General features: G+C 34.4%; 1 protein-coding gene across 1 annotated transcript in view; it reads right to left on the minus strand.

Moving 5' to 3' along the window:
* Positions 1-13,156, minus strand: part of LOC137923618 (uncharacterized) — an 87,950-nt gene that overhangs the window by 21,564 nt on the left and 53,230 nt on the right. Inside the window, exon 5 of the mRNA XM_068766835.1 lies at positions 5,527-5,654. Coding sequence (XP_068622936.1) covers positions 5,527-5,654 — 128 coding nt within the window. The remainder of the gene's footprint in view (positions 1-5,526; positions 5,655-13,156) is intronic.

Genomic DNA, 13,156 nt, shown 5'->3' on the forward strand with positions numbered 1-13,156 from the left:
TTTGCAAACTTGGTCGTGAGAACTGGCAATCTCTTATATGTAATGCACAGAGTTTAAATTATATAAGATTGTATCTCGGGAATCGAATCCGCGATCTACTATCGAAAGTTTGAGTTCTTTACCGTTGGTCTACCACTGCTCGATATGAAATAACATAAATTGATTGACAGCAAAGAGTAATCTTCCACTAGGTGGACTGATGAAATAATTAAGGACGCGGGAAGTCACTGGAGCCAATGCCTTGCCCTGGGCATCCACCGGCTGAGAGGAATAAGAAGAAATGGTAAACATTCACTCGTTTAAAGCTTTTACACTTATAATTGAACTTCTTATATATGATGAATTGTTTTGTATACAATGCTTCAAGACCTTAGCAGTTTTGGTTAATTAGAAAGTTTATTATATAGAAACATACTTAAATTGCCTCGTGGGATTATTCCTAAGTCTAGTAGGCCTTGAGATATTACAGAAGTAAAGGTGTGTTTCATTGTAGCCCCAAGGCTTTTACAGCATCGTCGGTACTGAGTTCACAGTGCGGAAGATCCATGAACTAGATAGCGTGTTTCATACGAGCTTCTTCCGTATTTATATCGACATATATGAACAATTTTATTTCTGTGGAATTTCCCTTTTCCATGTGTCGCTGACAATGACGTAGTGTTGCTGCCATAAAACCGATGTAAATAAAGAATTATACTTCTGTGGAATTCCCCTTTTCTACACGCCACTGACGTTGCCGTAATATTGCTGCCGTAATACTGATGTAAACAAAGAACTATATTTCTGCGGAATTCCCCTTTTCGATGCGCTGTTGCACGATGACATAATATTGCTGCCATAATACCGATGTAAAAAGAATTATATTTCTGTGGAATTCCCCTTTTCGACGCGCCCCTAACGTTGACGTAATGTCGCCTACAGCCTTATTTCTGATATTCTATATAATGTAGCTGTATGTATGAAGTGTTTAAATAGTTAACGTATTGCTTTTGTAGTTATATATAGAATCAATATATTTCAAACAGCTTAACAAATTGCGGTATCAAAGTGGCTCTCGACTCTCTTATCGCCGTCGAGTGCGTAAGACGTAAATCAAACGCAAGCTGTCTTTACGTAGATTTATTGAGTGGCATTTCGGATGATCGGTGTTTGTCATATCACCGGCCACTGGACCGAAGTATACACCCACGTACAACGTCTAAGACGATGTCTGCTTCATTGAGTTCATACGTTCGATCGTCTAACCTTTTTTTTTATTTAATAGTTTTTTTTTATTCCACAGACATTAGCGTCAGTGCCTTTGTTTTTACAATTACGATTGAAACTTCTGATTTTATTTGTCCGCGTTTTGTAGGTTTTTATGGCGCCTGCTATTTGGCCTTTCGTTTCTCTATGTTATTTTAGGGACAGGGCTATTATTATAAAATATTTTTAATTTTCATTTTCAGGCTCTCTCTTTCATTCTACTCAAATTCTCTCTTTCTTTACATTTTCTCTCATTCTCCCAGCATTATTTTTATTATTTACATTTCCAATTATAACTATTATTCTTAATTTTATTTATTAAATTCTATTAAATTTTAAAAATTTTCTAGTTTTTAAGTAACAATTCAGACTTCTTATTAGGTTTTGTTACGTTTTATTACGTCACTGACTACCTTGTGATTAAATCACAGGAAAATGAGGTGACCCTCGTCTCTTAAAATAGAAGCGATGTTCCTGTAATTAATGCTCCAACCCAATTCGCGTTTTTTGGGGAGGCCCATTCCTTGCAGTGAGGATGTCGGCTAATATGATGATGATAATTTCAAAGTGATCACTTTATAAAGGGTGATTAGTATTTTAGTAAACTTGTGAGGGATTAACTGTAGTGTTATTATATGTAAAGGTATGGGAAAGGCATTGTTTATTTTTTTAAATAACACCGTTATCCTTGTATCGATATTTGACCGAAATTCTGCTAACTAGTTACTTTTGTAATAACAGATCTATGTCGACATTGTGTAGAACATACCGCATAATGTACAATGGTTACTTACTGTGTTACTGTTTGACAAGATATACGAAAACTAACCGTTTTTATTTATTCTATATTCAAACTAGTCTTTTATTATATTTTCAATTATATTAATGCAGATTTCATTCATTATCATCTGCATATAAGGATCTATATTCCACAGACATTAGCGTCTGTGTCTTTGTTTTTACATTTATGTTTTCAAACATTTTTATTTGCTAGGGTTTTCCATATCAGTGTTTAAGTCTCTTAATCTATATCTAATGGATTCAGGCGTTACTTTGCGAAAGTCCATCCTAAGTAAGAAAAGGGCTAATATATAGCTACTTCCGCTATGGAGCAGTAGTAGTGCAATAAAGTACACCGCCCGAGTGAGCCCTGGTCTGTGTTGACACTAATTGGTGAAACATTACTCCTGAGGATTTACTACTTATGATTCTAGAGATATCGTGATGAGTCAGTATTATATGGAAATTTCTTATATATGTAATAATAACTATTAAAAATGAGTAATAAACATCGATTACGTAAAAAACTTATTTTTTTTCGGGATAATTGGTTGCATGTGTAGAAGTTTTAAAACGCTATATGCTTTATTTGTTAGCAAAATCCATTTACACTTACTCCTAATCACTCTGTATAAGGTGTTCAATCAGAATCATGTTACATTATTATTTTATATTGGAATGTAGCACGTGGTAAAAACTGCCTTAAGCCTCCCAGAATTCCCAAAAGGGAGAGAGCGTCCAAAAGCTACGTGGTGGTCTAATATCAGAAAGGAACTGGAAACCCTTCAACTTGATGCAGGGACAACCCAGGATAGAGTGGCCTGGCGCAAATTGATAAGGAGACCCGACCCCAAATAAAGGGAAAAGGGAAGGAAGAAGAAGAAGAGGAATGTAGCAGATTAATAATTTCTGGTACTAAAAATTCAGCAAGGAGATAATAATTAATTTTAATTTGGCGTGTATTATACATGAATTGAAAGCTAATGAGCTATAAATTCACAATATTAAAGCTTTTATATCTATTTCCAATCATCATATATATCCAACATGAGTTTATATCTATTATTGATCGATGTCAAATATTAAACAGAAAGTTACAGGTTTTTTAATTTACTCTATGGTTTATATATATTTAAATAACATAAAATATAGGTCTTTCTGTATGTCGGCTCGTGTGAGTGAACTGCGGTTTCGATTGCATTACGTGTCTTGGCTTCAATAAGCGAACTATTTCAGAGTTTCAGTTTAATTAGGTCCACCGTACGTATAGATCTTGTAAACCTACTTTGCCTTGAGACGAGATTTATATTAAATATAGTCTCGGAAGGATTAAGAAGGCTTTTACTTACCCAAGATAATATCTGTGAACTTAATCAACAAATATTGTAATGGAATATTAATGCGAAGGATGGATCTTGTATATAAATAAGGATACTAATTTTTGAATGGTAGGTGGTTTCTTATATATATATATTTATTTTAGTATTTACTCTGAGTTTGTAAAAACGCCGGATATAGGTATCTACAAAGCATTATTTTTTTTATTAATTAATGATATTATAAGGTATAAATTAATAATTAATTTAATGTATTTGTTAAATAACGATCGTTTCTTATCCTTGTGTCTATCGGTATTGATGTAGAAGGGGAGTGATTTAAATTTTTGAGACACAAATGAATATTAAGTATTTTATGAAAAAATGACTAATTATCGTTGTATCATAAATTTCAAAAATAGAATCGCATAAAAGAGAGTTTTAAAATTCATTCTTTTGAGTTTAAACACATACTGTATGTTGATTTGATAATATATTAGCGGTTACAAGTGGTAGTCTAACGTAAAAAATCACGTGTATTTTCAATGCGCTTTACGTAGAGCGGTAATAAAGCATTTTCTTTACTGTGGCGCATTTATAAATCGAAATTTAATTGTCTTTCTTGCGGTCGCCTCTCATCGCATTGGTCTACAAATTCTACGATCAAAGTGTTAACATCTTAACCGCCAGTTTATTTCTACTCTAATGTTATAAAACAATAAACGCATAATTTATACTCATCAAGATTATTTTGAGTAAACAGTTTTATTCATAATGTAATTGCGCAATTTTTAGAAATATGGTATAGTGATTTTTAATTCTGTAAAACTATAAATAAAGTATATTACATTAAAGTGACTCATAAAATCTTTTATATGTAATATAAAATAGTGATCAGGAAATGTAGACGAAGAAAGAAAGGCGATGAATAGAAGAGAAAAGATAGAACATGTAAAGAACAAAAGAAAGCCATTAAAGATATTGTGAAGTAAGGAAGAAGTATGGAAATAAAAAATTTCAAAACCTGAAAAACTCAATTACCTGAAATGTGATTTTCAGGTTGTAGCAAGAGAAAATAAGAGGTCCAATATCTTAGTATCGATGTAGCTCGAAGAATTGGTCGTCTGAAGTGACAGTTTTTTTTTTAATAATTCTAATTTGTATCGCTAGTTTTTTTTTTTTTTACAATATTTATCTTTCGCTTTAACTAAACGCAGACAGTTGGGAGAGGGTTGCCGCTATTTGATACGGATCTTTCTTCTCCCAGCTGCGAGGCACGACAGCGTTTTATAATTTTTTTTAAAATTTTTTTTTTATACATATTAACAATACAATTCGGAATACTCAATTATATATTAGTTGCTACATTATTTTATTTAAGTCGCTGCCCAAGCGCTACAGACAGTTAAATGCCTTGAGATTTAGGACAATGTGCCGGGCTAACTCATCAAAAGATTCTGCTGTAGATTTTTTCTTGAGAAGGTGCGGTAAGCTGAACGGAGGTATATTAAGGTTTTCACATAAGGTCACGTGGTTACGTCTTTTGGATGCGAATCGGGAGCAGTGTCTGAGTAAGTGATCTGAAGTGATACTTTGCAAATCGCTAGTGCGACCAAAGGCTTTTGAGGCGGAAAGGTTTTTGAGTGGCGAATGCAAGCTGGTAAATGCGTTGTGGATACGTCTAACATTAGATGGACACCTGATATAGTTAAAGTCGCAAGAAGTGGCTGGACGTAGACGGCGCTAGATCGCTCATTGTGGCGATTTCTGGGGCAGTCCTACGCCTAGTGGTAGACATATATCTTATTTATTGACTTTATAGGAGATAGACAGTAACAAAAGGCAGTAAGAAAGTACAAACTTAGAAGCTTAGAAATATAAAATTAATTACAGTTGGTACCTTATAACTATCTCACAGAGAACACATAATGATTTATAGTCAAACAATGAAAAAACAAATAAAAATAAAAGCATTACTAGACAGGGATCAAAGACTACGGTTTATACATCTATATTATGTTTGTTTATATATTTATATTATGGTTTAAATTGCCTTGTATGTACTCAGACATATATCTTAGTTAGTAATAGGTTATAAAAGAGTCTATTCTTGCCAACAAACTTTGTATATTTCTCAACTTTGTAAGTACATATTTCTTTGTAAATAAAATCATATTGAACTCACGTCGTCCCCTTTCTCCAAGGCGCCGAGTGAGGCGAGAGAAGCGCGGGATCCCCCGTGCTGTCGTCGGAGCGCTCTCTCCATCTCCACGCACTGCGCCAGAGGCACTCCAAACACGCTGCCCGCCGGTTCTGAACAGAGAATGTATCTTTTCTTGAATAATTGCAACCCTGGAATCGAACCCGCGACTTTTGAACTCAAGTCTTGGTTCTCTACCTCAGGGTTACCACTACCAACTTCGATATATATATTTTTAAATTTTGAATGCCAATAATGTCGCTTATATTAAAAAGGAATATTATTAGATTTTGAAAATAGAATACAGTCTCTATCTGTTTGTTTACAAATAACAGACAATACCAATTTGTCACTTTAGGAGAAAGAAAAGTCATAGAGTAACCGAGTTAGTTAACTGATTAGCTAACGCATTAATGTGAAACTCTCCTTCCTTATGAACTAAAAATTTGCGGTTCAATAACGGACATTCGGTATTTTAAAATTTTATAGAAGTTTCTAGTAAATTCTGGACAGATTCAATAAAAGAAAATGAAATATTTAAGATGAATATCAAACTAAAATCACTTACGAAATGAGGATCGAATGAAGTTTCTGCATCAGCTTATGAGAAATATAATAAATAAAATATATTGGGTTTGTTTGCTTAGGTACCATCTAGAATTTTCATCTAGAATTTATAACTAAGCGTTATTTTAATTTCCTCCGTGTATCTTATAAGACTAAGTACTCTCTGTTCTAATGTATTCATAACCATATTTTGTGTTACCGTGCAATCGCATCCGTGAATGTCACTGCTATTGCCCCCCCCATAGCGTGGAGAGTAACATAACTCATGTTGGCGCACTTACATTATTAAAACAAACTTTAATTTTATAATGTTGTGTGATTTTATAATATATATGTAAATAAATAAAAGAAATATGAACCAAAGGTCGGGTTGGAGCAGTCAGTAAATTTTAAGCAAAGAAAGAAGAAATAGAAAAAAGAAACAGATGTAATAGAGTGAGTAGAAGTGGTGAAAAGTGGTGAAAAGTGAAGAAGTGGGAAAAAGAATATTCGCAAATACTTTACGAGCGAGGATCGAGAGGTGCACGTATATTGAATACGCCTGTACTGTCGTCTCATATTTTACAATACATAATGTATTTATTTGCTCTGTTATATTTCTTAAAGCATAATATAAAATCAGCAATACAAATATGATCAAATCGAATCAAAATCGTATCGAATCAATAATATAAAATCGATTTTTACTATCAAGACTTAAATAAAAACGTGATCAGTTTTGATTTTTTGTGTAACTTCGTAATAAAGAGTCTATTGAAGCAAAAAGGTTTTATATAAAAGCGAATAAAAAAGTTTTTGCTTTGACAAAGTTGATTCGCAATTATTTATTTTCGAAAGCCGTTAGTTGTAAGAAATCCACCCATAATATCCTTTCGACGCCAGACGTGCTAAACATTTTGCGCCATCATAAACCTTCACAGACCGCGCGTTCCAAAAAAATATTATTATGAAAACAACTCTAGATTAAAATTCTAAAGTTTATTGTATATAAAATCTTAAAGCTGTACGTCATTTGCGTTACAAAGTGGACATTAAGAGGCTATAAGAAATCCATTATGTTTTTAATCACCTGAAAATTTTACACGAACCGAGATGGACGATAGAGTAGTCAATATGTTAGAACGGGACAGCGCTACCACGACGAAATTTGCAAGTATCATGACCTACATTATAGGTTTCATTTAAAGTATTGTGGCACTTTTCTCATGCCTTCACATTTGGCAGGGTGTCAAAATTAACAAACGGACATATTGACGTGTTATAAACAATACTCGAATGTGTTACCGTAAGTATAATTGAGTTTTTTTGAGTTTTAAATATAAAATGAATACAAAAGAATTGCATTTAATAGTTTCACAGAGGTTTCCTTTGTACATATTTATCGAATAAGGTTAATTACTTAGTTTTATTTTATTAAATTACATACATTTAGCTTGTTATTTTTATACGGCCACCATTTTTGAGGACCTCTCACTCTCCCCTACCTTGGTAAAGCAGGGACTATTTATAAAATTAATAATTTCTTCACTGAATATTATTATTGTCATGCTCCTCTCTCTTCCATTCATTTAACTTTTATTCCCTTCACAATATTATGCTTTGCACACGCACACGCACACTCGCACACATGCACACACACGCACATACGCACGCACGCACGCACGCACACACGCACGCACGCACACACGCACACACACACACACACAAACGCGCGCGCGCGCGCGCTCACATACACACTTATATAGTACAATAGAGTGTAAAATATATAGTATAAATTAATATTGCACTGTGTAAAACATCATTGAAGTAATAATAAATGACTACCAAATTCTATTTATTATTATTATATATTATAAGTTGTGGACTCTTCTCAACGTAGGACACGTTATGAGACTTGGCAGCTTTAAGCTGAAAGATTTCATTATAAAAGAGCTCAATCTGATTGTAATTTGTATAAAATTGGGATTTTGCTTATTCTTCATACGACTTACCTAACCCTATATATAATTAAAGAACGACTAACATGTCCCAGATTTAGTCGTTTTAAATGAATTATTAAAGAGAAGTGCATATTACAAAAAAAAACGAAGTATTACAATATTTCGGCAGCCGTTGACAGACGTTTGCCGCCGCAAGTGCTTTTTAAAAATAAACATTTGTGTACGCGAATGGCTTGGCGCCTCCTACGCGCTGTGGATTTTTTTTCTCACACACACACACACTGCTGGGAAATTCTCAACACTTTAGTCAGAGTTTCGTGGCGCTATTCGAACATTCCCTTACAGTAATGACATGGTTAGTCATGATTACCATTTCAGCAGTTGGAGATCTCTTTCTGAACGATTGGACCCTGGACTCTCCCTTTATTTCCAATAAGACAGGTTCAAAAAACGAAAAGTCGAAAAAGGTAATGAAAAATCTATTATAAAGAAATAAGCAATAAAATTGTGGTAAAGACATAAAAATTATAATAATAAAAGATAATAAAATTTAAAGCAGAAATGTTAAATAATACAAATAAACAAATGAAAAAAATATAAATTGAAAAAGCAGTCCAGAAACGGTGAAAGAAAAGAGGTGATGTATGAATGGTAATGGAATGAAAAGGAATGAAAGAGTGGGAGAAGAATGAAAGAAGAGTAAGTGAATGAAACGAGAAGGTGAATAAATTATTGGAATAATTATCCCTTCGTACCCAAGACAGAGCAATGTTCTTCTGTCGAACTTGCAGGTGAACTTCCTTCATTGCACTTGACGTTATAAATGTTTTGTACTCTGTTGACTGCCACAACTTGGAAAATGCCATTACACTAGACTAATGTCAATAACTCTAAAAAAAAGTTTTTAAGGTTGTTGTTTTTCACTTTTAAATAAAATTCTGAAGATTTTTATTTTTATCAGGTATATATTGCTGTCCAAGTTGCATTTGTGAACCTCTTCGGCACGAGCCACTAGCTACACTGCAGTCTCACGGGACTGGAAGAACTAAGCTCTTGTTGTGGAGTTTCTTCTTGCTTCTTCTCCACAACAGAGCAGAGTAGAGTCATAAATAAAATATTTAAAAAAATGAGATTACGGTGAATAAGAGTTCTGGGAAAAGTTCCAAAGTTAAATAAATCAGTTTTATCTTTTATATTTATCTTAGATCTCTTAAGCGGATGCACCATAGAGCGTCGATTCGTTGATAATACACGTTAAGTATTTCAACACAATGGCGCCCAAAAGGGTCGAACTTCGACTTGATCGATTGCAATTACCTGACTAGCAATTACCTTTGGAAAACTTTGCTGCAAGAAGTGACGGAAGAAACTACAACAACGCTTCTATTTAATATGACCAGGGGTTGGCGACCCCTGATAATATTCCGAAGAGGGCGGTTTTGAAAGGGTTTTATTTAGTTCGACGCGTACGGAATTTATTTGGATCAAAATTAGAAATTGGAATTTAAGCACCTTCCCGTTGTCAGATTGATTTGAAATTTGGTACACACATTTAATTTAAATGCCGCTGATACAAAATGGCGGATTACGTATTTTTCCTTAACTCCCTCAATATGGGTATGAAATGAAAGGGCTACACTAGTAAAACACGATGATTATGTCAAAATTTAAAATTCAAGATGGACGCCGATCCAATATGGCGGACTAGGTACATATTTTTCCACAACCGCCACAATATAGGTGTCAAAAAACCGTTTAACTTAAAAGTTTTTTAAAAGTATTTATTTTTAAAACGGTCAAATGAGGCAATGTTTTCCATATATCACAAGAATCGCACTGCCAACTTTAAAACAAGAAAGTACGACAGAAAATGTTTATATATCAAATTAAGTATTTATTTATTTGTATTAGAGTACGTGTTGATACTGAACGGTCAGATGCGCATGCGTACCGAGACGTGAGTTGCAATCAACGCTCACAATTTGGCAATGACTCGAAACGTCTCGCATATTTGCCGTTTGTGAACTGAATGATTACATTTTATTTCGTTGGTACTCTTTGATATTCGAATTTAGAACTTTAAATGACAAGTATTGGTGTTCTAAAACCAGTATCTGTATTAATTCAAAATATTTAAACAAAAATGATTTTTTTTCATATGGAGATTTTATATGAATAACTGTATTAGATTCTTTTTCAATATGTAATAGTAAATACGCCCACATTTTTTCCGTTACTATCAGATGCTTACGACTTGTCTAATTAAATGTCACGTACAGGGTGATTGGATATAGGTATAAAAGAGTTAAAAACGTTCAACATTTCGTTCCTCAACAAAAAGGCTTTAAAGTTTATATACTTTTGTTTTTGCATAGGGTTTGTCATACATTAATTGACAGCTAATTAGACGTATGTACACCGCTTTGCACCTATAACAAATTTCCCTTACATAACAATAACAAACATTTAGGGTATTAAAATTCGCCTAGGAAAGTAACCTATCTAGCCCAGTAGATTGGCAATTAGAAGTGGTACGCTGGGGTTGGTGATGGGACACTGGTGTTTAAAGGGTCTGGAGTGGTGAACATGTACCGATAAGCGTAGAGTGGGAGGTCCAACTAAGTAGTACAGATGATCTTATTTAACACTGTTACTGTTGCATGCAGTCACAAACCTTGCATAGTGTGCGTAGAGAAAATTAGCGTTTTTCCCGTTACTGCTGCAGCAATATTTCAGTCTAATTGTACTTACGAATTTATTATTTTTTTATACCTGTACTGTTCACTTCAATTTAAAAACGCAGATGCATATAGCTTCATCCAATATTCAACTTTATTTTTTTTAATTGAAAGTTAATTATACTGTCAGTGTTTTTGGGCAAATATGACCTTTCGTAGAAATGAAAGAAAATTCTCTTAGGGTCTGTATGAGATAACAACGCACTAGCTGAAACTCGCGTGCAAACAGTGCCGCTGTTACCGATTCAAATCATCGGCAAACGTTGGATGCAGGCCGCTTCCAAATGGTTCTAAATCCAGGAGGACAATGTCCACCAATGGACAATCTTCGGTTGAAATAATGATGAATGATAATAGCAGACGTATGAAGTATTTTGAAGACCCCTAGAAATATCAGACATTTGGATTTAAAATTAGAAGTCGGCGTTCTAAAAAGTCTATTGATTTGGTTTAGCCGATAATAAAACGTAGAAGCATGGTGGTAGAGTATTCGGGCAGCTAATGAACACATCAGCGTGATTTAGAGCCGGCCTGCGTCCCGGCGCATAAAGAATTTTATAACCTCTGACTCACCCCGGCTGGCTCATCTCAAACCCGCCGTCTGACCGCTGACCGGTCTGTTAGCAATCTAATAGTGTTATAAGTTACATCGATTTAAATCACGATTGTTGTCGAATCTTATACGTAACATTACTACGCAGTTTATTTATTTAAAATGTTTTTTTTGTGCGTACAGCGACTTATGGAGATCCGTAGAAGATTTAATGGAATCAGGCGTTACTTTACGGAAGTCCCTCCTAAGTAAGAAAAGGGCCAATATTTAGCCACTTCCGCACATGCAGTGGTAGTCGTGCAACAAAGTGCACCGCTCGCTAGCCCGCTGGTAAATGCGTATGCGGCAAACAATGCGAATTACACAACTACCACCGTTAAATCACTCAACACGTGTTTCACCCCTCCACGAGGCACCTTCAGGAGTTACGTCACACCGATTAGTGCCAAACACAGAGAACCAAGGTCAAGTAGCTCGAAGTATTGCTTGTATAAAGTGACAGTGGGTGGGGTGATAATGTAATCGACAGCCGCTGTCTACCACGAGCTTAAAAACACGTGGAACCATACCTAGGCAGCGCCAGTTCCAGTTGAACCGTGGAAATAGTCAAGGTTGCGAGAAGTTGTTACATACGGGCAGTGTAGGACCGGTCAGTGTAAAGATCAAGGTGGTATTGGACTTTTGCCTGATGTTACAAATGTACATAATGAGCAGCAGATTTATTTCTGAACTTTCTACATAACTTAGATTTTTTTCATATTTTCTTGAGCAAATAAAAAACTCTTAGTGACAAAGAAAGATTTATATACTGGATTAGTGAAAAACTTTAAATAGGTAAAGGTTTTGTAGCTGATTTGCTATCAATTAACATATGGTACACCATAAAGTGATCTATCAAAAGTTGAAAGAACATTTCGGAGGATGTCTTGTGTCTAAAACGTTAAATTACATTTGCTGCCAGAAAGGCTGATTTTTTTTAAAAAAAGTGTAAAAAACCCGACTTATGTCGCTCAGCAACTGCCGTATTCGCCTGATTCGGCTCCGTGCGATTTCTGGCTATTCATCTGGCTATTCAGCAAATTTAAAACGCCAAAGTTGGGACGCTGTTTTGACACGATTGAGGCGATATAAATTTAATCTAAGGTCTTGAAGGTTACATCGGAAAGTGTTCCTTATCCGACAAGCATTAAATTGATTTGGAACAATAACTAAAGAATTTATATTTCAAAAACAATTTCATCTTACTTTTTGATGACAATGTTATTTGAAAAATAAAAAATTTCTTAACCGTAGTAAAGTCTAAAATCGCTACGAAATCTGCGTAGGCGTCTACGAAAGCCTTACATGATTAATTTAAACGTAGCTTTCTTTGTCATATACATAATTAAATGTGTTCTTTTATCAAGTATCGTGTAAGAACTCATAATTGATGTCTGTTAACCTCTTAGTCGTTTTAATATTAAGTGAATGGTTAGTTTTTAAAGTAATAACGATATCCAGGAGTTGGTAGATGCTGCGTGGATGGACCCCCCCACAAGGTAGACTACTAGGTATATAATTAAGGTTGCGGGAAGTAGCTGGATGCAGGCAGCACAGGATATTTGGGGAAGGCTTATACTTTGTAGTGAGAGGCTATAAATTGAAAAGAAGAAGAGGTAGAAAAAAGTTTTTTTGTGTTTACAATAAAGGTTCTTATATAAATGCATATATCTTCTCCCTTGTACACACTTTAGTCATGTTTCTAAGTCTAAATCCCCACTATTTATTTATTTTTAAATTAAATTATACCCTTGAAATAATGCAGCAAAAAAACTTCA

Source organism: Battus philenor, unplaced genomic scaffold (assembly GCF_028537555.1).
Source record: "Battus philenor isolate CCGP_79_NKW_IND1 unplaced genomic scaffold, ilBatPhil1.0.hap1 SCAF_22, whole genome shotgun sequence".
Taxonomy (NCBI): Eukaryota; Metazoa; Arthropoda; class Insecta; order Lepidoptera; family Papilionidae; genus Battus; species Battus philenor.